Source organism: Bos indicus x Bos taurus, chromosome 26 (genome assembly GCF_003369695.1).
Source record: "Bos indicus x Bos taurus breed Angus x Brahman F1 hybrid chromosome 26, Bos_hybrid_MaternalHap_v2.0, whole genome shotgun sequence".
NCBI lineage: Eukaryota > Metazoa > Chordata > Mammalia > Artiodactyla > Bovidae > Bos > Bos indicus x Bos taurus.
The window spans coordinates 32,844,611-32,872,216 of NC_040101.1; the positions used below are offsets into that span (position 1 = coordinate 32,844,611).

At 52.7% G+C, this 27,606-nt stretch overlaps 1 protein-coding gene across 2 annotated transcripts in view; it reads left to right on the forward strand.

Moving 5' to 3' along the window:
- Positions 1-344: 344 nt before the first annotated feature.
- RRP12 (ribosomal RNA processing 12 homolog) overlaps positions 345-27,606 on the forward strand; it is a 28,924-nt gene continuing 1,662 nt past the window's right edge. The window contains exons 1-31 of one of the 2 annotated variants that reach the window (XM_027528672.1): positions 345-577; positions 1,083-1,318; positions 2,846-2,929; positions 4,247-4,323; positions 4,819-4,924; positions 5,129-5,245; positions 6,313-6,451; positions 6,540-6,667; positions 7,610-7,708; positions 8,326-8,417; positions 10,268-10,379; positions 10,609-10,706; positions 12,007-12,121; positions 13,163-13,305; positions 13,520-13,641; positions 14,551-14,615; positions 14,703-14,865; positions 15,273-15,427; positions 15,720-15,787; positions 16,338-16,431; positions 17,229-17,387; positions 17,524-17,604; positions 17,775-17,880; positions 18,147-18,254; positions 18,764-18,921; positions 19,880-19,971; positions 20,153-20,314; positions 20,434-20,606; positions 20,842-20,970; positions 25,769-25,818; positions 26,535-26,604. In XM_027528672.1, the coding sequence (XP_027384473.1) occupies positions 439-577; positions 1,083-1,318; positions 2,846-2,929; positions 4,247-4,323; positions 4,819-4,924; positions 5,129-5,245; positions 6,313-6,451; positions 6,540-6,667; positions 7,610-7,708; positions 8,326-8,417; positions 10,268-10,379; positions 10,609-10,706; positions 12,007-12,121; positions 13,163-13,305; positions 13,520-13,641; positions 14,551-14,615; positions 14,703-14,865; positions 15,273-15,427; positions 15,720-15,787; positions 16,338-16,431; positions 17,229-17,387; positions 17,524-17,604; positions 17,775-17,880; positions 18,147-18,254; positions 18,764-18,921; positions 19,880-19,971; positions 20,153-20,314; positions 20,434-20,606; positions 20,842-20,970; positions 25,769-25,818; positions 26,535-26,604 (3,640 nt within the window). In that variant the 5' untranslated portion in view covers positions 345-438. The other variant, XM_027528673.1, reaches the window with a different exon arrangement.

The window sequence follows — 27,606 nt, forward strand, 5'->3', positions numbered from 1 at the left end:
GATCTAGTTCCCTGACCAGGGATCGAACTCAGGCCCCCTGTATAGGGAGTGCAGTCTTAGTCACTGGACCACCAGGGAATTCCCTGAAATTAGATTTTAAAAAATAATATAAATGTACGTTTGTGTTTTAACCTGTAAAGGAATTCCAGTCTAATAAGGTTCACTCTTGTGGCCAAGAAGCAGTAGCCGTGGGGTAACATCCCTAGCCAGAGCTTCCTTCCTAGGAATGGGGTCTCCCTCCAGCCTCTCCTTCAACCGAGTGTGGAGCCTGGAGACTACGTGAAACCGGATGTTGATTCTTTTGCCATGGAAACGGACGCGAATAAGGAAGTTACGTCAGAGGAAGAGGAAGTGGAGCGGCTGCGAACCCACGTGGGTCCTGCGTGTATTTTAGTTCCCCGAACCCAATCCTTTAACCTCTCTCCCTGCCTACTAGGCATGGGTCGCTCGGGGAAGTTGCCCTCCGGGGTCTCGGCCAAGTTGAAACGCTGGAAGAAAGGCCACAGCAGCGACAGCAACCCGGTCATCTGCCGCCACCGCCAGGCCGCCCGCAGCCGCTTCTTCAGCCGGCCTTCAGGTAGCAGGGTCGCGATCACGGCACAGCCGGGCGGCGGGGTTCTGGGTCGGCCTGAGTCTCGATGGATCTAAGCCGCTCTGGGGCCCAGGCACCAGACGCTTCGCTGTTAAAATGTCCAATCTCGAACCTGCTGTAAGGGCCCACCCTCCCCATTTAACAGATACGGAAATTGAGTTCACAGGAGGGAGATAACTTGGCTCGGGTACCACGAGTGTCTGCGTCTGTAATCTTGGCTCTTCACAGAGCGCTGTCACCCTCTTCTCTTTCCCAGGCCCCTCACTGCAGCCCCCAGCCGACTCACACAAGCGAAACCATTGGCTGGAGGGTTCCCTTTCTGGGTCTGATAAGTACCGTGGGCTGCTGAGGCGGACTGCGTTCAGAATTTAGCTTCTCAGATTAGGAGCCCAGACTCTGTCGGTTTTGTTTCCTAGGGGTGGTTCTTGTTTTCTTGGCCAAGGAGTTTCGAGTAGAAGTGGGGGCCTTACTGTTTATCGGTGGTTCTCAGGAAAGAGCGACTTGACAGTTGATGCGGTGAAGTTGCATAATGAGCTGCAGTCAGGGTCCCTGCGCCTGGGCAAAAGCGAAGCCCCTGAGACGGCCATGGAAGAAGAAGAAGAGGTGACGCCGGCTTTCACCGAGAAGTCTTCTGGCACCTTCCTGAGCGGCCTGTCTGACTGCACAAACGTCACCTTCAGCAAAGTGCAGCGCTTCTGGGAGTCCAACTCGGCTGCCCACAAGGAGGTAGGGGGGAGCTCAGGACAGCCTGAGGCTAGCTGGGGAGGGGGGCACAACTGACTGCTGTCTGCTGACAACAGGTGGAATCTCTGGGTGATGTGTCACCCTTCCTACTCTCTGTGTCCCTGACCTATTGAATCTCCTAGGGCAGGTTCCACTCTGCTTTTTCTAAGAGTATCTTCTCATCTTAAGTGTAAAGTCCCTCAGTGTATTTTCCAGACAATTTCCAAATGTCCAAAAAATATTTTGCAAACGGTTTTTCTCTTCAACTATACCTAACACAGGCCTTTTTATATAGAATGTTTTCAGAAAACATTTGTTAAATAAATTAACGCTGAATAACAGTGGTTAGAAAATGTTTTATCTAATAGGACCTAAATGTTACCTTTTTTGTTTATAATTTTAAATTATATATATTTATATTTTTTCATTGTTTAAATGAGAAGTGTCAAAACTATAAATGATAACAAAGTGAGATGAGTAGAATAAAATATGGAAGTTGGCCTCCCAGCTTGCCTTCTTTATGGTGGTTACTGTTGACAAGTCACTGTACTTTTCTAGAACAGTGCTGTCCAACAGAAATGTAATGTGAGCCACACACAGGATTTTAAGTTTTCTAGCAGCTGTGTTAAATAAAAGTAAAAAAAAAAAAGATGCAGGTGAAAGTAACCTTAATTATGTATCTCTCTTGTAACCTGGTATACTTCAAATATTGTCATTTCAACTTATAATCAATATTTTTAAAAGTGCTGTATTTTTACATTATACTTACTGTACTGAGTTTTCAGAATCTAGTCTGACATCTCCATTTGGATGCTAACTTTTCATTGGCAGTACTTGATTAGTATTTAAAGTTCATGAAACTTACAATTGCAAAAGTAGATTCTTATACCCAAGTAGTTCTAAATCTGTTTCCCCGTAAGTATTTGCTAAAGTATTTGTTTTTAAATATAAATAATTAAGATGTTTAAAGATGCAGTTTCTCAGTCATACTAGCCAGATCTCAAGTTCTCAACAGCCTCTTATCAAATTATTAATACTATTCTAGACTTTTTTACCCAGACTTTGTCTAGGTTACTGAAAACAGCATTATATTGTATATACACTATTTTGCAACTTTTCCCCCACTGATCAGCATTTCTAAATTCATCTGTATAATTGGTCATCATTCTTTTCAGTAGTTACATAATATTCGAATCTGTCATTATTATATGATACTACATTATTAATCCCCTGTTGATGGCTGCTTTATTGTTCCAATTGGTTGCTGCAGTGAACACACTTGTGCACAAATGTTTGCACATTTGTGCAGGTATTTCTGTAATGGGTAGAGCACTAGAGGTGGGTTTTGGGGCAAATGTCTTCCAGTTTGCTGGGCCCTGTGATGTGTTCCCCTGGCTCAGTGCGAGGGGAACTTGTCTGCTCTGGGCTTTGTCAGGAGATTAATTCGTGATGGAGGAAGAAGAAAAGGCTACCCTGGGGTGGGATTTGATTGGAAATAGATGTCACAGATGGCTTCTCCCTTATGTGCAGATCTGTGCTGTCTTGGCTGCTGTCACAGAGGTGATTCGCTCCCAGGGTGGGAAGGAGACTGAGACGGAGTATTTTGCTGCGCTGGTGAGTGAGTGCAACTTGCTGGTGGGCATTTGGGGGAGCAGGTTCTTCAGGCTGTAGAGAGAAGACAGGGACCCCTGCATGCAGGGATAGAGAAAGACTACCTTTAACAGGTGAAAGGGCTTCAGTTACTCTCAAATGGCTTGGTAAGGCTGGTGGGGTTTCCTATATGATTCTCATAAAACAAAATCCAGTCCTCTCTTTTATTTCTTTCCTAGTTGATAAAACTGGGTTACACCCGGGGGATTCTCTAATAAAATTGTTTTTAGAGTGTAGTCTGGGGGTTACCAACACCCTTTCAGGGGATTTGCTGTTGTTTAATCTCTAGTCATGTCCGATTCTTTTGCGACCCCATGGACTGTAGCCCGCCAGGCTCCTCTGTCCATGGGATTCTCCAGGCAAGAACACTGGAGTGGGTTGCCATTTCCTTCTCCAGGGCATCTTCCCAACCCAGGGACTGAACCCACATCTCCTGCATTGCAGGCAGATTCTTTACCTCAGAGCCACTGGGGACGCCCTTTGGGGGCTTGGCTAGGTCACAATTATTCCATAGTACTACCAGACCATCATTTACCTTTTTCTGTGTCGTGAGTGTACCTGAGAGTTTTCCAGAAGTTATGTAACGTCTGAAGACATTTTAACAGCTCATGGAATTGTGCTTGCATATTCTTATGTTTAAAAAAAAAATTCTCCATTTTAATTTTTCATATGATAAATATCAATAGATATAATTTTCATAAACAGAATCTCTTTGGGGAAATCCTCAATAATTTTTAAGGGTTTAAAAGTCTGAAAACCACCACTGTGGAGAAGGGGCAAACTATAGCCCATGGGCATCATCTGACCCATGGCCTGTTTTTGTATAGCCTGAGGGCTAAGGATGGATTTTACATTTTTATAAGATAGTTAAAACACACAAAGAATATGCAGCAGAGATGACATGTGGCCTGCAAAGCCTGAAATATTTATTATCTGGCTGCTCTTTGCAGAAAATGCTTTTTAACCTTTCCTCTAGAATAATGAAGTAAATTAAATAGCGATATAATGGTTTTCATCACACATCAGGCAGTGTTCTAAGTGTGATGTGTATTAATTCAGTTAAACCTCACGACAACTTAATTATCCCTGTTTTCCAAGTGAGGAAACCTGAGTCACAGAAAAGTTAAGTTGCTAGTCCAGAGTCACAGTGACAGAGCTGGGATTTCAGCTTCTGACACCAGGGTTCTTGGTCCTAACCATCCCCATGGGTGCACGGGGCCCCAGTACCCCATTTGCCCAGCATGACATGCTTCCCACATTCCCACCCTGTGGCCTGGTCAGATGACAACCATGGAAGCGGTGGAGTCCACGGAGTCTCTGGCTGCTGTTGCTTACCTGCTGAACCTTGTCCTCAAGCGGTGAGTCCTGGCTCCTTGTGAGGGAAGAAGGGAGAGGGGCTGGAGGGGAGGGAGTAACACAGGAATTATTAAAAAGAACAAAAAAATGCTAAGTATCCAGTGGCAGTCTCCCGGCTCAGGCTCTGGGTAGCCTGGGATGGTAACAGGACAAGAGTGTGACTGGGGTGGCTGGGCGGGGACAGCCATGACGGCCAGCGGGGCAGGAGGGATGAGGTGGAATGTTGGGCCTGCTTGTCTGGGGACCTGCAACCAGGGGACACATTGGGAAAGGACTGAGGGGAGCTTATAAGGTCCCATTGGGTCGGTAGTGGTGGAGAATATGAGGGAGGCGGGGAGCTCAGGGGCCATTGAAACGCACTGAACTGGGTGTCACGACAGGGGAGCCAGCTGAGTGACGGAGCCCACGCTGCCCCACTTTGTCCAGCTTCTCCTCCAGACCAGCAGCCCTCGGAGACCCCTCTGGGCTTCTCACTGTCTCTGCTCTCTCCCCCACAGTGTGCCCAGCCCTGTGCTCATTAAGAAGTTCTCCGATACCTCCAAAGCCTTCGTGGATATCATGTCAGCCCAGGCCATCAGTGGCTCCACCTCTGCCCTCCGATGGGTCAGTGTCTGGGTCTGGGTGTCCCTCTGCTATCTTCCAGAGCCCACCTGATTTGGCTAAAGCTTTCACGCTTCCTGGGAGGGGTGTAGGCACTCTGTGGACCCTCAGAAAGCCCTTTGGCATTTTCCGGAGTCCCGGAGAACCCGGGCTGTCTCCCACGTGGCTGAAGCGGGTGGAGCTGAGGGTCTCTGCCTCTCCTCTCAGGTCCTCTCCTGTCTGGCCACCCTTCTGCGGAAGCAGGACCTGGAGGCCTGGAGCTTCCCTGTGACCCTGCAGGTGTACCACGGGCTGCTGAGCTTCACCGTGCACACCAAGCCCAAGGTGAGCCTGTGGGACCCCGGGCGTGGGGGGGGCGGCCACTCCCATTCCAGGAAGCCCGCTGGTGCTGGGCTGCTGAGTTGGCCCAGGGAGGTCACCTGAGTGCTGGACTCCTATCCGGAGTTTCTGCTCCTGCCTGAAGCCCTGTCTGCTCACTCCTGCAGGAGGGATGGTCACAGTCAGGCCTGTTTGAGTTTCTGCTGCCTCACTGGTCAGTGATGTATTTAGTTACAGTGGAAGGAGAGGGGGCTGGAGGGGGCTTTGGAGTCACACAGAACTGAATTGAATACTTGACTCACTGTGCTGGGACTGTGGACAAGTTACCTAATCTCTCTGAGTCTTGGTTTTTTAAGCTGTAAATAGGGATAATAAAATCAACTTTGCTGCAAGGTCGTGGCGACACTCGGGAGTTTTCCTCAGACCTGGTCCAGGTCCTGGCTTGTAGCCAGTGCCCAGTAAGTGGTGCTCGGTCACGTTGCTTCCTCCTGAAATTTATAACTGGGGGGAATGTATCAGTCATAACAGTCCTGAGTCACTCCTGATGCTGAGCACTCTGCTCCCAGGCAGGCCTGTGCCTCCTTCCCTGCGAATCCCCATGGCGGTTCTCTCACTTGCTTTAGGTCTTTGCTGGAACGTCACATCACTGGAGTGACACTTACCTGATCATTGCATAAAAAAGTAACAGCCCCTGTATTATTGTCTGCAAAGTACTTTTATCTTCCAGCATACATTTCTTTACTTCCTATCTCCTGATGAGTTGCTGGTTCACTGCTGAACTGGTGACCACTCTGTATTGTTGGATGATGGCATAAACAGAGGAATCTGTGTTGTAAAGATGAGACACTGAAGCTCAGAGACTAAGTAGTTTGGTTCGCTCAAGGTTGGTTGGTGAGTTAGTAGAAGAGCAGAACCTGAAACCCAGGTTTGTCTTACTTATCAGCCCGGGAGTCCATGCAAAGGATGCCCCCAGCATGGGTATGTGATCATTGCTCATTGCTGGTGGTCATGACAACCACCCACATTGCTGGTTGAGTGCTGACCCGGCCCTGTCCCCTTTTCTTGCCCCTCAGATCCGGAAGGCTGCCCAACATGGGGTGTGCTCCATCCTCAAGGGCAGTGAGTTCATGTTTGGTGAAAAGGCCCCTGCCCATCACCCTGCTGCCATTTCTACTGCCAAATTCTGCATCCAGGAGATCGAGAAGTCCGGAGGTGGGGCAGCGCGGTGGAGTGGGTGGGGCAGGGCCGGGGGCAGCTGCAGAGAGTGGGCTGGAGTCTCAGCTGCCCCTCTGTCTGCCAGGCTCCAAGGAGGCCACCACCATGCTGCACATGCTGACCCTGCTGAAGGACCTACTGCCCTGCTTCCCAGAAGGCCTGGTGAAGAGCTGCAGCGAGACTCTCCTGCGGGTCATGACCTTGAACCATGTGGTGAGCTCATGCCCCAGTGCATGGGGGTGCACCGAGGAGGAGGGGGGCAGAGCTTCAGACCCCAGGCCTGTGTGCTAGCACTCAGGAAGCTCACTGTTCAGGCCAAAAGTGGGAGTTGGGGTCTCCTGGCCCCGACCCTGCTCTTGGCTACACCTGAGGACGCATCTCATCCCTGGAGTGGGGCAGACAGCGCCCCCAGAGCTGGGAGATGAGCTCAGGGAGGAGGTGGGATCGGGTGGGACTGGTGAGGTAGCACTTCTCCCCTGCTTGAGCTCCGCCCCACCCATGCGTATGGTTATATTTTTCTCTCTCACCTTCTTTTTTTGCTCACTTAGTAATTTAGTAAGATCAGTATGACACTCTAAAGACACATAAAAGCGATGCCATGCATTTCTGCTATCCTAGCACAATTCTGTTAATCTTTATATGTTCTCATACAGTGTTTGTTCACAAACGTATTTTAAAATATTTAATATATGAATAACATGATCGTTGCTTAGAAAGAAAAAAAAACTCTGAAGTGTATAAAGTAAAAAATAGAGGTCTCTTTCCCGCCAAGTCTCATTTTCTAAGATAAATACTACAGGCAGCTTGCTGTGTATCCTTTTAGACATTTTCTTTTTAGATAAGAAAACACATAAAGATACAGTTTTAATTATAGTACGCCAACCATTTGTAGCCTGTTTTTTTAGTCCATAATTTTAAAAACATGTTGTTCACGTTTCTCTGATGTCATTTAAATCATTAAAAAATTTCCCAGTGGCTGCCAAGACTTCCTAAAGCAACAGTTGTGTCTGAGTATCTAGGCGTCGGGTGCATGTTTGAGATTCAGGGGGCCCAGGTCTCCCCCCGCAACCCACCAGCTGGAGTGGGATGTGGAGGAGCCCAGGGCTGCCTTGGCCTCTGCAGTGAGTTTCCCACTAACCTCCACGTCCTTTGTAGCTGGTGACAGCCTGTGCCATGCAGGCCTTTCACAGCCTCTTCCATGCCAAGCCCCGTGCAAGTACCCTGCCGGCAGAGCTCAACGCCCAGATCATCACAGTGAGACCTAACAGAGGGATGGGGAAATGGGGGACGTGGCTATGCTGGGGGGAGCCCTGTTACTTGTCTGCAGAGCGAGGTTGGATAGGCCAGACTGGGCTGTCCCAGCATAGGAGGCGGGTAGACAGCCAGGAGACCATCCACCAAAGCCACATTAGTGTCCACAGGTGGGGCCCTGACCCTTGACTTTGTGGTAGTTATAACATAGTAAACCATTCAGCATGGTCTCATGGTAGCAGGTACCTCAAACAGGGATCTCTAGGTGGATTTGGGGAAGGGAGCACAACCCTCCCCCCAACCCCCCAGAAAAATTGTTTGTAAAAATGTGTGTGTGTGTGTGTGTGTTCACATGCATTTTTCCAGAGAAGTGTTCTGGTCTTTTGTCAGGTTCACAAAGGGTTGTGTTAACCAAGTTATTCTCGACTGCTCCTAAAGACTTTTCTCCCCTAGAAGCGGAAGCAGAAGGGCTTCATGGATCAGGGAAAGGAAAGCCAAGGGGGTTGTGAGTTCTAGGGCCCCGTGTGCAGGCTGTCATGTAGTGATAGGAAGGGGTGTTGTCACTGGACTGCTGCTGAAACACTTTGCTGTCACCTGCTTGTTCCTGGTCCCTCTCCTAGGCCTTGTACGACTACGTTCCCAGCGAGAATGATTTACAGCCCCTGCTGGCCTGGCTGAAGGTCATGGAGAAAGCCCATATCAACCTGGTCAGGTAAGGTCATGGTAGAGGGCGGTCCTGGCTCCCCACCCTGCATTGCAGACAGGAGGGCCATGAGCTAGAAGTTGGAGGGGGTTCAGCTTTTTCTGGGGGTGGCGGTGGTTCTGTGTTGAGTGTGTGCAGACCAGCTCTTGAGTTCATGAAGGCAGGGCTGGGGAGCACAGCCTGGGTTAGCCAGGGCTGCTGCCTCTCCTGCCGGAGTGATTACCAATCAGCTGTGAGGAGCAACAAGGCCTTCTGAGAGCATCTTCCCTACTGAAGGGTGGAGGCCAAGGGCCGTTCTTGGCTGTCGCCCTGTGCAGTCGTTTACTTCTCAGAGGGTATCATCTGCTTTCTGCAGCTCCACCCTACGTCCCACCTGGGTTAATGGTCTGCTTCTCTGGGATTCTCAGTCCTTCGAACCCAGTTTCTGTTTTGTGTCTCTGTCATAACACTTACGGGGCTTCCCAGGTGGTGCTAGTGGTAAAGAACTGGCCTGCCAACGCGGGAGACGTGAGTTTGATCCCTGGGTTGGAAAGATCCCCTGGAGGACGGCATGGCAACCCACTCCAGTATTCTTGCCTTGAGAATTCCATGAACTTGGCCCATAAGTTTGCAAAGAGTTGAACGTGACTAAAGCGACTTAGCATGCACAGAAAACACTCACTCTTATAGTAGCCACTGGATAGCTTCACTTATCCCAAATAAGATTGAGAATAAAACAAAGTGTCAGTTGGTGATTGCATTTTGCCTGGAGCCAGGGTCGAGTCCCCGACGGCTCGACCCCTGTGTCATCCTGTGTCCTCTGAAGGCTTCTGGTTGGCCCTCAGAAGACTGTTCTGGGTACTCTGCATCCGTGTTTCATTTCGCTGATCTTGCCACCCCACGAGGAAGGTCTCAGCCCATTTCATGAACCAGAAACTGAAGCGCTGTGTGTGAGTGTGTCACGCAGCTGTGGGGAAGCAGTGCCGCGTCCGCCAGGCTCATGTTCTTTTCCTGCACCAAACTGCTTTTTGCCAGAAAGTGGCCGGATCATTTTGTTCTCCACTTTTCAGGGTTTATCCTACAGGAGGACTCCCCTAATTGTAGGATGTGCTAAGTCGCTTCAGTCATGTCCAACTCTTTGTGACCCTATGGCAGAAACACCTAGGAGCAACCTGGATGTGTCCCAGGGTGGGTACTGGTTAGGTGTGAACAGTGGAATACTAGGCAGCTGTTGGAAATAACTGAGGTAGATGGGTGCATGCTGATATGGGGAGATCTCCAAGATACATTGAGAAAAAGCAAGGTGTGTCATGGTTTGCATTCTTGAGCCAAACTACCAGGGTGTGAATCTAGACCACCCCCACCCCCACCCCACTAGCTGGGTGGCCTCGGACAAGTTATTTGACTTCTCTGTGCCTCAGTTTCCTCATCTCTGAAATGGGAATTGTGATAGGGTTTAATCTCAGTTGTTGTTTTTATCTTTACGAAGTTTAAGTGAATGAATGTTTGTTGTTACACCGGAACTTGGCATGTGATAATTGTTCCATAAGTGTTGGCAGTTAGTATTTTGTGTGTTTGTACATGTATAAAACCTTCTGGAAGAGTATTGAGAAACTTAGCCTTGATCTTCCCCAGGGAAGTGCATCTGAGTCAGGCTGGGAGACGGTGTGAGGAGGTGCGCATGCTCTTGGTTTTGCGCCCTGGAGACCTGTCTGAACCTTGTACCACGGGTAGCTGTTACCTGCCTGACAGCACTCTGTACAGTTGCCCACCGGAAGGGCCTTTTGGTGCCCCTTGGATCTGTGGCTGCTGTCAGACCTGGGCCATCTGAGTCCCCTAGGCCTCGGGCCGGGCACCACAGAAGCCTTTTGTCTTGACAGGCTGCATCGGGATCTGGGGCTGGGCCACCTCCCTCGGTTTTTTGGAACTGCGACGACCTGCCTCCTCTCCCCCCACTTGCCAGTGGTAACAGCTGCCACCCAGTGCCTCCAGGTACCGCTACCCCCAGCCCCAGCTTTAGTGAGCGGAACAGAGTCTGAGGGGGTCTCCTGCTGCCCTGTCTCCCCCAGAGCTCGCCCACAGTCTCTGGCTACATCCTGGGGAAGAGGTTCTCGGAGTGGAGGCAGACTTCCTGGAAGCTTCAGGGAGCAGTCACCTGGGAAGGCAGAGTGGCACTGGGGGGCTAGCTTAGGCCCAAATGGCCGTGGCCTCTTTTTTGCAGGAGATCCTGAAAGAATGTGTCGCTCCCCACATGGCCGACATTGGCTCCGTGACCTCCTCAGCCTCAGGCCCTTCCCAGTGCATTGCCAAGATGTTCAGGTGAGAAGGCAGCCTCTGCGTTAGGAGGGAGTAAGGTGTGCCTGTCGAAAGCTCCTCCTGATGACAAGCGTTCCTCTCGTCAGCGTGGCGGGCCTTGCGCACACGGCCAGAGCAGCGGCTGTCATGTGCGTGCTGGTCACAGCGCAGGTGCTGTAGTGTCACTGCGCTCGTGAGTGTGGGCTTGGGGGCCCGTCCTCCACCTCAGGGTCCTCATCAGGCTAACGGAGGTGAGCATAGATGAGGTTTTAAATGTAAAGTCCGCAGGATAGTGCCTGCTGTGTAGTTGAGCACCAATAAATAGAAACTAGTGGTAGTTCTGTGGTTCTAGGAGATAGGTGCTGACCCCGCTGACAGTTTGGGGAGGCTGAGCTGCTAAGTGGCAGCCTGACTGCAGAGTCCACTCTTACGTGCTGGGCTGCCCTCTACACCACTGTGAGAGGGGCTGTTCACAGATGGGGCCACCTCGCCCTCCCCGCCACCAGCGAGGAGCCTCGGAGCACCAAGGGGCCTGGATGCTTGGTGTCGCCTCTGGGTCTGTCTGCTCAGCTCTGGGGTGTGCTTTGGGCTCCGTTCCTTACGAAGACCTGGAATGAAGTTTCTGGAAGACTGAGTAGAGCTGTTATGCACTGCCACCTCACCCCCCAACTCACCTCTTTCCCCACACTGATCCCTGTTAGCCATTCTTGCCTAAAGCCTCTGAAGCTCAGCCTTGAGAGATGAACTGACCGCAGTGCGCACAGGCCAGAAAGGGCTAGCGCCCTGCCCACCCCCCACTGCTGTGGCTTTCCTCCCTCTTGTCCAGACCACCTGTTCCTACCCCAGCTTCCTACCTCTGGTCAGACCGAGAAAGCATGGGACAGTGACAGCATGCGCTTTGGAGGCTCAATGAAGGGTATTTAGTCTCTCTGAGCCTCAGTTTCCCCATCTGTTGTTGTTCATTTGCTAAGTTGTGTCTGACTCTTTGTGACCCCATGGACTGCAGCATGCCAGGCTTCCCTGTCCTTCACTATCTCCCGGAGTTTGCTCAAAGTCAGGTCAATGAGGCCATCCAACCATCTCATCCTCTGTCAACCCCTTCCCCTGCCCTCAATCTTTCCCAGCATCTGAGGATGGAACAAATAACCTCACAGCCTTTTCTGGAAGTGTGAAGATTATATAAATGAGATTCTTAGCCCAGAGGGCACTTGATAAATACTGGTTCCCCTCCTTGGCCTTCCCTGGAGCCCTGCCCTGCTGTGGTCAGTAGTTCCTGGTGCCAGCCATGGACTTTCGTGACCCTGACTGCCCACTCCCTTGGCAGGGCGGTGGAGGAGGGCCTGACGTACAGATTCCACGCAGCATGGAGCTCTGTGCTGCAGCTGCTGTGTGTCTTCTTCGAAGCCTGTGGGAGGCAGGCCCATCCTGTGATGAAGAAGGTGAGTGGGCCAGGGCAGGAGGTGGCGCTGGGCTGTTAGACCTTGGCCTCTTGGAGGGGCATGTGTCTCTCTTACGTCTGCACTTCATCCACACTCCCACCCCGCCTTCACCCACGCCAAGGGCCCGCAGCAGGTGCTCAGTACTGTGTCCCCAGGAAGGTGACTGACTGGGCCAACATGGAAGGAATGAGAAGAGGGTCAGAACCACCCCCACCCGCACCCCCTAATGCCTGCTTGCTAGTCTTGGCTGGAGGTGATGGTTTTAAAACTCACAGGGAACTATTGTGATTCTTCCTCACCTCTATCTGTTATGTTTTAATTCTTCAAATTTCCTAAAACAAGTGAGCATAGCATTTTAAGCAGCCCTAAGTCCCAGGGAGGTTACTAGGGCCCAGAGGAAACCATGTAAGGCTCAGGGATCACCCAGAGGTCCTCCTCAGCTCCAGGAGCAGGTAGGGGCCCGAGGACAGGCTGCAGACCCCTCTCCAGCAGTGGAGGCTCCAGGCCTCGTGGGGCCCTCACTGTCTCCCCCTGATGCTGGTGGGACAAAAGGAGCCACCTTGGGAGGGCGGGGGCTGCCTTGAGAGGCCTGGTCTGGGCGCTGCTAGGTTGGCAAATCAGACCCCTAGGAGAGGTCGCCAAGGAATGAGGCTCGCAGCGGGGCTCTGGGGGGCTATGGAGAGCCAGAGGGCGCAGCTCAGGGGCAGCCACTCCACAGCACCTATTAATTTACTAATAGTCCGTGTGGGTCTGCGCTTCCCAGACGTTCCCATTTTTCTAGATAAACTGGAACTCTACATTTGTATGTAAAATCACTTGATTTTTACACGTTACTAACAAATACAGAATTTTTTACAAAATCCTGAGGCATTGAGGAGGGGTCAAGGACAGGTTACTTTGGTCGTTGGCCCTTGACCTCCGAGGGAGCATAACCTGGGCCTGCGCTCCTGACCTCATCCTCTTAGAGCCTCTGGCCCAGACTCAGCTATGGTGCCTGTCCTGCATGCCCATCTCACGCCTGGTCCCTTGACTGTGCCCTAGTGTCTCCAGTCGCTGTGTGACCTGCGCCTCTCCCCCCACTTCCCCCACACGGCAGCTCTGGACCGCGCAGTGGGGGCTGCGGTGGCTAGCATGGGCCCCGAGGTGGTTTTAGAGGCCGTGCCTTTGGAAATCGACGGCTCTGAGTAAGTGCGGCCCTGCCTGGCTTCCATATCAGCCCCAGGAGAGCCTCACGGCTTGTTGTCCCCTGGGAGGGTGTCCACGCCCTGGAGTGACAGCTCTGTGTGCAGCGCTGGTCCGTAGAAGAGGGCGGAAGAGGGCCTGTGCTGCCCCTCGGCTCCGTGGAGGACGGCTTCAGGCCGTCACCTCTCTCACCGGGCGTTCCCTCCCTCCTCCCAGAGAGACTCTGGATTTCCCCCGGAGCTGGCTGCTGCCCGTCATCCGAGACCACGTCCGGGAAACTCGACTTGGTTTCTTTACCGCTTACTTCCTGCCCCTGGCCACCACCCTGAAGAGGAAAGGTACCGTGGGCCCACTGCAGTCCTGGAGGGATCGGGAAGGGCTGCTCCAGCACCTCAGCCTTAGGATGTGCGGCAGCCTCCCTGGGCCAAGTGGGTGCTTGCCAGTGCTAGGGCGCCATCATCAGTGGGCTCCAAGGCATGGCCAGGCTCCCCCGTTACAGACCCTGCCCTGAGACAGGCAGACAGGGGCCTCTTCTCCCACCAAGGGAGACAAGTACACACTGATGTACACATGCAGAGCTATTCCCAGTACAAGTCCTGACAGCCCCCACATCCCTCAATGGGGCTCCAGTGAAGTCAGGCATGGTAAAGCCCCCCATGGGACACAGACTGCTCTCTGTAAAGAAAGGCCTGATGTGGGAATGGACCTGTGTAGTCCATGGTGAGCTGAACCGGTTATGTTCAGATCTCAATTCAGCCACTCCACAGTTGGGTGATGGCAGGCAGGTTATTCCTCCCACCTTGGGTCTGCGCCTCATCTGTGAAGTGAGGCCAGTAATCGCAATGGTGTGAGGATTAAATGAATAATCACGAAAGTGCACGGTATTCAGCCTGACTTGTAGAAGTTATTCAACAAATGTTGCCTACTTTATTGTCTAGTAAAACAAGGTTTCAGAACAGTATATGTATAGTACAGTTCTTTTGTTTTTAAAAGTGTGCATGTGTTTGGAGAAATGTGACAAAAACAGAAGAGAGGAGGAAGATGGCGGGGAAAGAGTGTGGGCAGATGTCGCTTTCTATTTTACATGGGTCTTTTTAGTTTTTCCAAACAAACAGGTGTTTGTTTAATAAGTGGAGCGGGGAATCACCCAAATTCCTTCCTCATGAGTGGGCTTTTGGTTTGGGTAAAGATGAGGCCTGTTGGCCAGGAGTGTGCCCAGGGCCAGACCGTGTCCTGTGTCGCTCTAGCAATGGACCTGGCCCAGGCAGGCAGCACAGTGGAGTCCAAGATCTATGACACGCTACAGTGGCAGGTAAGGGGGTCGCTGGGGGACTGGGGAGGACAGGTGGGCACGGGGTTGCTGGGCATCACCTTCCTCAGTCATCCCCTCCCTCTCCAGATCTGGACCCTCTTGCCTGGGTTCTGCACGAGGCCCACAGACGTGGCCACCGCCTTCAAAGGGCTGGCACGGACTCTGGGCACGGCCATCAGCGAGCGCCCAGACCTGAGGGTCACTGTGTGCCAGGCCCTGCGCAGCCTCGTCACCAAGGGCTGTGAGGCAGGTACGTGTGGGGTCAGGCCTGGTGGAAGGTGGCTGCGGGGGCCTGGGTTCCCTGACCCCCTCTGGCCTGCTCGTTGCCTGAGCTATCACCCATCCTTTGCGAGGGCCTGAGTGTCTGCTGGGGACTTGAGGAGTTGATGGGACGCTGAAAACTGCGCCCTTTCTCTCTTTACTCTCAATGTGCTGGCAGTTGTCCAGCCTTTATGTGGGGCTGGTCCTTCGCTGGCCCTATAGACTGGGGTGGCCCCATTCTCTGTGCTCTGCCTCAGCCTCTCCTGTCCCAGAGGACCCCAGACCTCTGGTCCCATCACAGGTCCCTCAAAAGAATGCCTCTGGGCTGCAGCTCCAGTGGCCATTGAGGTGGGGGCATGTTCTGCCCCTTTGTGCAAACTGTGGTCTTCCTGCCAGAGGCTGATCGTGCCGAAGTGAGCCGCTTTGCCAAGAACTTTCTGCCCATCCTATTCAACCTGTACGGGCAGCCTACTGCAGCTGGAGATACCCCAGCTCCTCGGCGGGCTGTGCTGGAAACCATCAAAACTTACCTCACCATTACTGAGCCTCAGGTGAGCTGGTGGACGAGGGGGAGGAGCAGTCTCCAGTAGGTGAGGGTTGGTTGGGGGTGTTGGCGAGGTCGAGACTCCACCCACCGTGGCTCACTGGGACCTCTGCCCCAAGAAGAACAGGGACTGATGTCAGCAGCGCACTGGGCTTGGGGCCCTAAATAGGGAGGAGAGGAGGAGAAAGAGACAAGGGAGTAGTCCTGTGACCTGCTGTCGTTTTGTATTTTCTCTTTTGTGTATGTGTGTTTTGTATTTTTCCTTGAACAACCATCTCCTTATCCCTTTGGGCTGTCAGCTGGTGAATAGTTTCCTGGAAAAAGCCAGTGAGAAGGTGCTGGACGCCTCTAGCTCTGACTTCACCAGGTGAGTACCCCACTTGGGCTGGGGCAACCCAGGGAACTAGAGGGTGTGCTGGCAGAAGCCCTGTGTTTCTCTCTGGAATTATTTATGAATGTCTTGAGGTGCTGAATGACCCAGCTCCTCCACGAGGCCTGACCGGCTGCTCCTTCCCAGAGTGGCATTGTAGTCTGCTAGGGAGGGGCCAGGACCATGGAGATGTGCTGCATAGGTTCAAATCCCAGCTTTGCCACTTATGAGCTGTGACCTTGGACAAGTTATTTACTTACTCTGAGCCCTCATCTGTAAAATGGACATAATGATAGTACTTGCAAGAGAGTTGCTATGAGCATTGAAGGTGTTGACACATGTCAAGGGTCAGGAACAGTAGCTGGCATCTTATGAGTGCTGAATTAGGTACAGGCAGTGATTATTCATGGGCTCCTTTGAGGCCTCTTGTCCTCCTGCCCCTGACCTTTTCCACCTCCTCTGTCCCCAGTAGACATGAGAACACAGATAGTCCACGCCCTTCCCCAGCCTCTGCTAAGCCCCTCCTTGGTCTCTTGTCCCCGAGCAGGTTGTCTGTCCTGGACCTGGTTGTGGCCTTGGCTCCGCATGCTGATGAAGCTGCCATCAGCAAGCTCTACTCCACCATCCGGCCCTATCTAGAGGTGAGCCACAGAGGCCAGGAGCCCAGCACGACCACTCCTGGGGCAAGTGGGGGCTCCTTGCAGTGTGTGTGTGTTAGGGGGATGTCTCTGTCTGTACGCCTTGCTGCCGCCCAAGACCGAGTCTTCATCTGCTTTCTTGTGGCGTGGCTGCCCCCTGTACCTATCTAGTCCTGGACTCTTGTCACGTGGATGCCATGTTGAGGCCTCAGCTGCTCAAAGATGCCTCTTGCAGACCTGAGACCTAACTCACTCACTGGGCCCATCCGCACCTGCCCTGACCTTCACCCCACCCACCCTCATCCCCCTGCTGCCACTCGGGCCTCATTAGGCAGCTTTAAGAGTTCCAGACACAGTGGGCCTTAGCCTATCCCCTGCCTGCTGCAGCTAACCACCAGGCAAGAGTCAGGCCAACGTGACCTCCTGAAAACTGTCACCACCACAACGTGTAATAAGCAGTTACCCAGCAGCGTGAGCAGTGCCCTGGGTGGGACATGCGGGGTCACCCAACCTCCAGAGAGGTGGCCCTGGAAGAGCAGAAGGGAGGGAGGGGGGCTTCATTCCTCAGCGTCCCATGCCTGGCCCAGAGTCAACCTCTCACCATCCGTGGTCTCCCTACCCTCTAGTCAGGTTTCGCAAGCTCCAGAGGGCAGGCTTCGCTGGGTTCCCTCCAGGGCTGGTCACAGCTCATGTGGCTGCTCTGTGGATGTTACTGGCCTGAGTGACAGTTGAGGCAGGTGGATGGATGGGTAGGCCTGCCCAGCCTCCTTTCTCACCCTGTCCATCATACCCTTTCCCAGAGCAAGACCCACGGGATACAGAAGAAGGCCTACCGTGTGCTAGAGGAGGTGTGTGCCAGCCCCCAGGGCCCCGGGGCCCGCTTCGTGCAGAGCCACCTAGATGACCTGAAGAAGACCCTGCTGGACTCGCTGCGGAGCACCTCCTCGCCTGCCAAGAGGGTGCGGACTCCAGGGGCCCCACTCCACCCGAGGGTGGACGGGCAGCACCAGGAGAGGACCTGCCTGGAGATGCTTTAGGGGCCTCCGGGGCGAAGGCGGCACTGAGGGTCCTGACTGTTGTCGCCCTGTCCCGCAGCCCCGTCTGAAGTGCCTCATACACGTTGTGAAGAAGCTCTCGGCCGAGCACGAGGAGTTCATCAGTGCCCTTGTCCCGGAGGTGCGGGGGGTGGGGAGATGGGGCGCATGTGTGAATGTGGCTCCTGAAGGCAGATTTGGGAGTGGGGGTGGCCGGGGAGTGTGAGCGCCCTTACCTGGCCCCGCTGCCCCAGGCTGCCAGCCCTGTGGTGGCCAGCTTGGGGAACCCATGCTAACGGGCTGTCCCGGCAGGTGATCCTCTGTACCAAGGAGGTCTCGGTGGGAGCTCGGAAGAATGCTTTCGCGCTGCTGGTGGAGATGGGCCACGCTTTCCTTCGGTTTGGCCCAAACCAGGAAGGTGAGGCCTGGGTGACCTGGGGCTGGGATGGATGTTCTACTCCCAGCCTGGGAGGCCTGGGGCTGGGATGGATGCTTTGCTCCCAGCTGGGGGAGGAGGCACCCCTCAGCCACTAGTCAGAGAGATGAGGTAGTGTGAGCTGTCTGGCCCTGGCCCCGGGCAGGCTGCTCCTCTCTGGCTGGAGTTCCCCCTTCCTGGTGGGCCCACGATGCAGCGCATGCAGGGGGCTCTGCCCCAGGCAACTCCTCCTGCTCTCTGCCCCACAGAGGCCCTGCAGCGTTACCTCATCCTCATTTACCCTGGCCTCGTGGGCGCAGTGACCATGGTCAGCTGCAGCATCCTGGCCCTGACCCACCTCCTCTTCGAGTTTAAAGGTAAGCGCTATTTCCTTGAAGGCTTGGCAAGCCCTCGGGGTAGGACAATGCCCAGGAGGTCAGGACAGGGTGGCTACCAGAATGAAGAGTGGTCCTGGGAGGGAGAATGAAGAGCTGGACCTGAGCCCAACTGCCTCCCACCTTCTCTGCTGCCTAGCTCGGCCTTCCTCCTTCCGCAGCTGCCAGAGTCCCGGAGGGTAGGGGTGGGGGGAGGTTAGATCCCTTGCCCAGATCTTAGTTAAGGTTCTGCTTCATATCAACCATTGTTTCTTAACAACCCTGAACAAACTCAGGATCCTCCTGGAACCTTACTCTCTTTGTCTAAAACGGGAAAAGCATAGCACCTGCTCATAGGGTGGCTGAGGGACTAGAAGAGAGATTCATGGAAAGGATCTAGTCCTTGGCCAGGTGCACAGAAGCCTCTCCGGGGTCAACTCCCACCTTCTGGCCCAGCTGGAGTCTGGGTGGGGCTCCCGGTGTCCCTGACAGTGGCCCTCTGGCCGCCACAGGTCTGATGGGGACCAGCACGGTGGAGCAGCTGCTGGAGAACGTGTGTCTGCTCCTGGCCTCGCGCACCCGCGACGTGGTGAAGTCGGCGCTGGGCTTCATCAAGGTGGCAGTGGTCGTCATGGACGTGGCGCACATGGCCAAGCACGTGCAGCTGGTGGTGAGTGTCCCCTTCCCCTCGGCCGGTGGCAACACGGCCCGAGAACTGCCGGCAGAGACCCAGTGGGGCCTTGAGGTCAGGCGGCTTCCAACACTTTCTTAGCCATGTGCTGTCTTCTGCGGCAGGAGGCCGTGCAGGAGCCCTGGAGGGGCCGGTGGTGGAGGTAAGGGGCACAGCGCCCGGGCCCCCTCTTGTCATCCCCCACGCCCTTCCATAGGAGCAGGGGCTCTGCAGGGCAGGGCCACCCCTTGTCTTATAGATGGCCAACCAAGGCCGGATTTCCCCTGTCCACAGAGCAGGTGAGAGTAGTCCTGGAACAGAGCTGGAGCCTGGGCTTGCCCTGGGCAGCTTGCAAAGCTCCCTTTGCATTTTCCCTCTTCACTGTGATCTTCTGGGTTTGAGAAGATTCCTTTGGATGCCCCTGCTGGTTTCAGGTCCCTGAAGAACCGTCTGGTGTTGGGTCCCTGGCTCCCTCCTGCTGGGCGCAAGGCATGCGGCAAGCTGGGACTGTCTTCTGAGCCAAACATCCACAGCGCCCCCGCCTCTCTTTCCACATGCAGCTGGGTTGAGTCGCATCAGGGCTCTTGATTGCCTTTGCATCTGGCCTTGGGTTGGGTCAAGGCAAGAAGGGCAGATGAGAGGCAGGACAGCCTACCCCCTCCCGCTAAAGCCTGCCATCTAACTGGGGCCATGGATGGGCAGAATGGCCTAGGCGGTGACTTGTCCCCGAGTGATGGGAGTCAGTACAAGCCTTCAGAGGAGCTCCACAGAGGGACAGCGCAGATGACACCTGCCGGCCACACGGTTCTTGGTCCAGGCCTCACGAAGGCTGGAGAGAGGTCCAGCCGTAGATTAATACAGGGAAACAGACAGGACGCGTGGAACCAGGGGAACGCCGTGGGGTGGGGGGCAGACAGGGCAGGGTGCCTCACCCTCAAGCCTGTACTCTGCCCTGCAGATGGAAGCCATCGGAAAGCTCTCGGATGACATGCGACGGCACTTCCGCATGAAGCTTCGGAACCTGTTCACCAAGTTCATCCGCAAGTTTGGGTCTGTGCCCTGCCTGGGAGGGAGCAGGGGAGGAGTGGAGGGGCTTCCAGTCCCACCAGGACCGCTGCCAAGAAGGCCCTGGGCCGGGGCACTGGAAGGGCTCCAGCTGGACCCCTCACTCTGGACACACTGTCCGTCCCTGGCACCTCACTGCTCACCTGTGTGCCCCCTCACCCCCCAGGTTTGAGCTGGTGAAGAAACTGCTGCCGGAGGAGTACCACAAAGTCCTGGTAAACATCCGGAAAGCTGAGTCCCGGGCCAAGAAACACCGGGCCCTCAACCAAGCCGCCGTAGAAGAGGAAGAAGAGGAGGAGGAGGAACCTGTCCAGGGCAAAGGCGACAGGTGAGCCCCGTGGCCAGGTCCTGGGGACCTGGTCTCCCCCCACCTGAAACCTGCCCAGGCCGTGCCCAGCCACCCTGCCTCTGCCAGAGCTCCCTGACTCGGGGCTTCTTTGTCTTTAGCATCGAGGAGATTTTGGCCGACTCAGAGGATGAGGAGGATGAAGAGGAGGAGCGGAGTCGGGGCAAGGAGCAGCGGAGACTGGCCCGCCAGAGGAGCCGGGCGTGGCTGAAGGAGGGGGGCGGGGACGAGCCCCTCAACTTCCTGGACCCCAAGGTGGCCCAGCGAGTCCTGGGTGAGCAAGAAACGTCTGGCCCATGGGCACAGAGGACAGGCTTGCCTTGGGGCGAGTTCGGAAGTAGGATGGCCTCCAGGGAGGCCGGCAGGCACCCTCACCTCTCACATACACACATGGTTGTACTGCGGGTTCCCATCCAAGGCGCAGATCTGGGCCCCGAGGGTTATGATGAGGGTGTGAGCAGGTAAGGACTGGCCTGCCACCTCCTCACTGCCTGACTCTACCCCACTAGCCACACAGCCTGGGCCAGGCCGGGGCAAGAAGAAGGACCATGGCTTCAAGGTGAGCGCCGACGGCCGGCTGATCATCCGAGAGGAGGAGGATGCCAACACCAAAATGGAGGAAGAAGAAGGCGCCAAAGGTGGGGCCACCTGCCGCCGCAGGAGGGCCAAGGCTGCATGCATTTGCTTACGCATCCATTCACCATCTGGTCATTCAGTCAGTGACCATATGCATTTGCTTACGCATCCATTCACCATCTGGTCATTCAGTCAGTGACCATCTTTGGGGAAGCATAGGTGAAAACAGATATAAGGAGCTTGTATCTCAGGCAACTTTTTTTGAGTTTCTCAAACTTTGCTGACCACATTAAGAAATCTTTTTATGTTGTAACTCAGCTACTTATTCAATACTTCCATAAATTGAAACAAAACTTTCAAAAGGCAGTACTTCCTCTTACCCTGTGTCATACACTCTCTTGATCTCTCTTCTGTTCTGTTCTATTTGCTTCCCCTCCTTTAAAAAAAAAAATTTTTTTTTCTAATGCCAAATGTAAACTAGTCTGAGGTCTGGAAGCTCATTTAGAGCTTGGCAAGAGCCAGCCCCTCCCGACTACCCCAGTCACTGTCGCCTGTTGTCCAGGGGCTGCTCAGGTGTAACACCTCCGAGTCCTGTTTCATCTTTCCTGTTCCCTCTCTGCACATATATATCTCCGTGTCATGTAAGATCACAAAAGCCTAGGTCTTCTAAAATGTGCGTCTTCCTCTTTATTTTGGTTCTCACTGCCGGCACACTGCAGCCTCTCAGCTAGCACGGCCACTGCTGCCCAGGCAGCTGGGCCAGCCAGCTCTGGGATGGTGGACAGTCTCTTAACCTCTCTGTGCCTCGGTTCCCTCGCCCCACAGTGGGTGTAACACCAGCACTGACCTCAGAGGGTGGTTGTAAAGATGAGATGGTAGACTTGCTGGGGGTGGGTGTGACGACACTAATTCTCTCCTGCTCTGGCCTCTCACTGCCCCCTTCTCATCTCAGTGTATCCCATCTCCTTGCTCCCTTCTTGCATGGCATCCTGACACTGAGTGTGCCCCGCCCTGGCCCCTCCTCCATCTTCCCAGACCCTCTCCACTCTAAGATGCAGTGCAGGCTTTAGTGTGGCCTTTCCACAGCCCCTCGGCCTTAGCTGTGTTCCCCCAGAACTCCCCACAAGCCCAGGGACCGCCCAGGTTCTGTACTTGGTCACACGCTTCCTGTGACATTGGGTTTACTTTGCTTTGTCTTTCCTCCAGTTGATCAGTTTCAAAGTTCTGTCTCTTGTGTTTTTCTTTTTTTTCTCTTCCTGGCAGCACCACGTAGCATGCAGGATCTGAGTTACCCAATCAGAGATGGAACCCGTGTCCCTTGTGGTTGAAGCATGGAGTTCTAACCACTGGACCACCAGGGAATTCCCTGTCTAACCATTTTTTAAGTGTACCATTCACTCACATTGTTGTACAGCCCATCTCCAGAACTCTTCATCTCGCAAAACTGAAACTCTTGTTTGCATGAAATAGCAACTCCCCTCTTCCCCCTCCCCCAGCCCCTGACAGCCACCATTCTGGTTTTTGTCTGTACTAATGTGAATTTGAATGTGAGTTGTGGTACCTCATATAAGCAGAATCATTCAATGTTTGTGCTTTTGTGCCTGGCTTATTTCACTTAGCATAATGTCCTCAAGGTTTGTCCATGTCACAGCGTGTGTCAGAATTTCATTCCTTTTTAAGTCTGACCTTGTTCTGTTATTCTTCCCTGGTGGCTCAGACGGTAAAGCATCTGTCTACAATGCGGGAGACCCGGGTTTGATCTCTGGGTCGGGAAGATCCCCTGGAGAAGGAAATGGCAACCCACTCCAGTACTATGGAAAATCCCATGGACAGAGGAGCCTGGTAGCTACAGTCCATGGGGTCGCAAAGAGTCGGACACGACTGAGCGACTTCACTTCCCTTTCCTTTCCTTGTTCTGTTTTGCGTCTAGACCGCGTGTTGTTTGTTCATCATCCAATAGTGGACATAAGCAGTGCTTCCACTTTATACTGTAAATAGTGCTGCTATGGTCATAAATGTACAGATGGCCCTTCAGGAGCCTGCTTTCAGTTCTCTTGGATACATGCCCAGAAGTGGATCATGTGGTAGTTCTGTCTTTAATTTTTTGAGGAACTGCCGTACTGTTTTCTTCAACAACTGTACCGTTTTACATTCCTGCTAACAGTGCACAAGGGTTTCAATTTCTTCACATCCTCACCAACACTTGCTGTTTTGTATTTTGTTGATAGTATACATCCTGGAGTGTTTGAAGTGGTATCTCATGGTGGTTTTGATTCGTATTTCCTTAATGATTAATGATGTTTAGCGTCTTTTCATGTTTATTGTCCATTTATCTTTTCAGAGAAATGTCTACTCGAGTCCTTTGCCCATTTTTGAATTGGGTTGTTTGTTTCTTATTGAGTTATAAGAAGTTCTTTCTCTATCGTGGAGTTCAGTCCAGTTAGTTCAGTCGCTTAGTCATGTCCAACTCTTTGTGACCCCATGAACCGCAGCCAGGCCTCCCTGTCCATCACCAACTCCCAGAGTTTACGCAAACTCATGTCCATTGAGTCAGTGATGCCATCTAACCATCTCATCCTCTGTCATCCCCTTCTTCTCCTGCCTTCAATCTTTCCCAACAGCAGGGTCTTTTCAAATGAGTCAGCTCTTTGGATCAGGTGGCCAAAATATTGGAGTTTCAGCTTCAACATCAGTCCTTCCAATGAACACCTAGGACTGATCTCCTTTAGGATGGACTGGTTGGATCTCCTTGCAGTTCAAGGGACTTTCAAGAGTCTTCTCCAACACCACAGTTCAAAAGTATCAATTCTTTGGCACTCAGCTTTCTTTATGGTCCAACTCTCACATCCATACATGACTACTGGAAAAACCATAGCCTTGACTAGACTGACCTTTGTTGACAAAGTAATGTCTCTGCTTTTGAATATGCTGTCTAGGTTGGTCATAACTTTCCTGCCAAGGAGTAAGTGTTAATTTCATGGCTGCAGTCACCATCTGCAGTGATTTTAGAACCCAAAAAAATAAAGTCAGCCACTGTTTCCACTGTTTCCCCATCTATTTCCCATGAAGTGATGGGACCAGATGCCATGTTCTTAGTTTTCTGAATGTTGAGCTTTAAGCCAACTTTTTCACTCTCCTCTTTCGCTTTCATCAAGAGGCTCTTTAGTTCTTCTTCACTTTCTGCCATAAGGGTGGTGTCATCTGCATATCTGAGGTTATTGATATTTCTCCCGGCAATCTTGATTCCAGCTTGTGTTTCTTCCAGCCCAGTGTTTCTCATGATGTACTCTGCATAGAAGTTAAATAAGCAGGGTGACAATATACAGCCTTGACGTACTCCTTTTCCTATTTGGAACCAGCCTGTTGTTCCATGTCCAGTTCTAACTGTTGCTTCCTGACCTGCATACAGGTTTCTCAAGAGGCAGGTCAGGTGATCTGGTATTCCCATCTCTTTCAGATTTTTCCACAGTTTATTGTGATCCACACAGTCAAAGGCTTTGGCATAGTCAGTAAAGCAGAAATAGATGTTTTTCTGGAACTCTCTTGCTTTTTCCATGATCCAGCGGATATTGGCAATTTGATCTCTGGTTCCTCTGCCTTTTCTAAAACCAGCTTGAACATCAGGAAGTTCACGGTTCATGTATTGCTGAAGCCTGGCTTGGAGAATTTTGAGCATTACTTTACTAGCGTGTGAAATGAGTACAATTGTGCAGTAGTTTGAGCATTCTTTGGCATTGCCTTTCTTTGGGATTGGAATGAAAACTGACCTTTTCCAGTTCTGTGGCCACTGCTGTGTTTTCCAAATTTGCTTACATATTGAGTGCAGCACTTTCACAGCATCATCTTTTAGGATTTGAAATAGCTCAACTGGAATTCCATCCCCTCCACTACCTTTGTTCATAGTGATACTTCCTAAGGCCCGCTTGATTTCACATTCCAGGATGTCTGGCTCTAGGTGAGTGATCACACCATTGTGATTATTTGGGTCATGAAGATCTTTTTTGTATAGTTCTTCTGTGTATTCTTGCCACCTCTTCTTAATATCTTCTGCTTCTGTTAGGTCCATACCATTTCTGTCCTTTATTGAGCCCATCTTTGCATGAAATGTTCCCTTGGTATCTCTGATTTTCTTGAAGAGATCTCTAGTCTTTCCCATTCTTTTGTCTTCCTCTATTTCTTTGCATTGATTGCTGAGGAAGGCTTTCTTATCTTTCTTTGCTATTCTTTGGAACACTGCATTCAAATGGGTATATCTTTCCTTTTGTCCTTTGCTTTTCGCTTCTCTTCTTTTCACAATCTTTTACTATCGTGGAGAGTAACCGTTTATCAGATGTATGATTTGTAAATACTTTCGTATCCTCCAGGCTGCCTTTTCATCCTGGGACATTCATCTTTGACACACACAAGTTTAACATTTTTAATGGAGTTTAATTTATTTTATTTTTGTTGCCTGCGCTTTTTGTTGGTTCACGCTTCTTTATGTCCCCACACGTGGGGAGGGGAAAGATTCTCAAGTAGGGGAACTGGCAGTCTTCCTCACAAAGTGGAGTGTATGCAGAAGTGCCCGGCTCCCCAGGAAACCTGGCACTTTCTTAGAGTATCCAAAACAAAAGCTGTATTTACTTTAGAAGTCGGGTCACCACTTCCTAGAGGGGCTCTTGTCCAGAGGGCCCAGGATAGGGAGGAGGAAGGGGCAGGAGTCAGGATCTTGTCCTCCACAGGACCAGTCTCCTGGGGCTGCAGTTGACAGACCCTGCAGCCTGACGAGCCGGGAGGAGGCAGGTTGAAATTTGTGGGCTTTGGGAAGATGGAGTAGGGAGGTCCCTGCATGATCACAGACCTCTCTTTTTTTGGCTCCAGGCGAGGATGAGGAGATGGGTGACCTCATGGAAGACGTAGGCGTCAAGAGCGTGAGTAGTAATTCCTGCTGCTAGAGGGCCGGGGCCCTAAGACCTAAGCCTTGGGCCTCATAGCTTCTCGCCATCTCCCTGCTCCAGAGAGTCACCCGCCCTGCTTCCTGACTTCTCAGTGGAGCCTTGGGGGTGCACACAGCAGGCAGTCTGGAGCGTGCTATGGCACGGCCAACCCCTTTGCAGGGCATGGTGGGGGCTTGGGTCCCCCGAAGCACCCAATGCTTCCTTCGGTGTTGGCTGCGCTGTCCAGCTGAAGGAAGAGAGATGGTCCTTTGTCTCTCCCCCGAGGGCATATGCTGTGCAGGCAGCAGGGGCAGTAGCCGGCCTCCATGCCACCACGGGACAGCTCCACATGGGGTTGGGTACCTACCACTGGGGAATGCTGAGAGTCCCACGTGTCGCCTCACTGATCCTCCCAGGAGGTGGGGACTCTATCATTGCTATTTCCAGAGGGGGCTACAGTAGATAAGCAGCCTGCCCAAGGTCACAGGGGTTGTTAAAAGTGTAACCCCACGTCTGCGCTGCCTAGCTGTGTGACCTTGCCTGGCTACTTGCCCTGTCTGAGCTTCAGTGTCCTCATCTGTAAGTGGGGGATCGAGTGCTTGGCAGGGAACCTTTTCTGCTAATGCAGGTTATGACTGCTTTTACTGCTGCCGTTAGCAAGTATGATCACGTCCCCTTGTTCATGAACTTTGCTTGTTGCTTCTTTATAGAAAAAGCACCAGAAGCTTAAGCAGAAAGAGGCTGACGACGAGGAGCTAGAGATGCCCCCTCAGTACCAAGGTGAGGCTTCCTCTCTTCTCTGTTGGAGCAGGTACCCTGTCACCTGCATGAGGCTGAGTGTGTTGCAGGCAGAGCCAAGAGATTGCAAGGCCTGGTTGCACTCAGGTGACACCAGCGAAGTTTGCCTGATACGTTGCCTAAGACTGGGCTGAGGACCAGGGGGCCTGGGGTTAGGAAGTCTGTGTACAGAACCCCCAGCCCTTCTGGGAAGCCCCTAAGCCCCATCTCTTCCCCACCCACCCAAGATTTTCTGAGACTTGCAGCCCACCCTACTTCTGGGGTGTCTCTTATATGGTCTTGGGTCGGCCAGGTTAGTCCTGTGCTGAAGGTGGCAGTTGAGAGGCCTGCCCAGGGGGTCGCTCTGTACAGTTGTTCCTGAGCTCCTGGAGTAGGTACTAGAGGTACCAGGGTGGCTGCCCAAAGCCAGGGAGGTCTCACCTCTGCCTCCTTCCCCCCAGGCAGCCCCTGCAGGGTCCCTGCTCCCAGCCCCTTGCTCTGCATCTGGAGGTCCAGGGGCTCGTGTAGGAAGTCCCCGATCCCAGTAGCAAGTGTTTGCTCACAGCCCCATGGCATCAACCAGTAGAAGAATGCCATGGCTGCTTCCACTTCTTGGCCCGACAGGCCACGTCCCAGCTCACCTGCTCTGCTCTAAGAAGGTGTGGTGCAGAAGTAGCAGTACCATACAACGCAGCAGGAGCCTGGGTTCAGGACTGCTTGCCCAGCTGCTCTCAGCTGTGTGACCTTGGCCTGGCCACACTACCTCTCTGAGCTTCTGGCTTCTTAGCTGTAGAGGAGGATCATCTGGGTCATCTCAGAGAGCTGTCCTCAGCCAGCACTATGGGATTCCATCCATGATTGTGTGGGAGCCCAGACTGGAAATGACAGCGACCTTGGAAGCACTTCAGTCTTGAAGCCTCAGTTTTCACGTCTGTACCATGGGATGAGAGCTGCCTCTCTGTCTCACGGTGTTGATGTGAAGCTGATCTGAAATCCAGCCTTAGT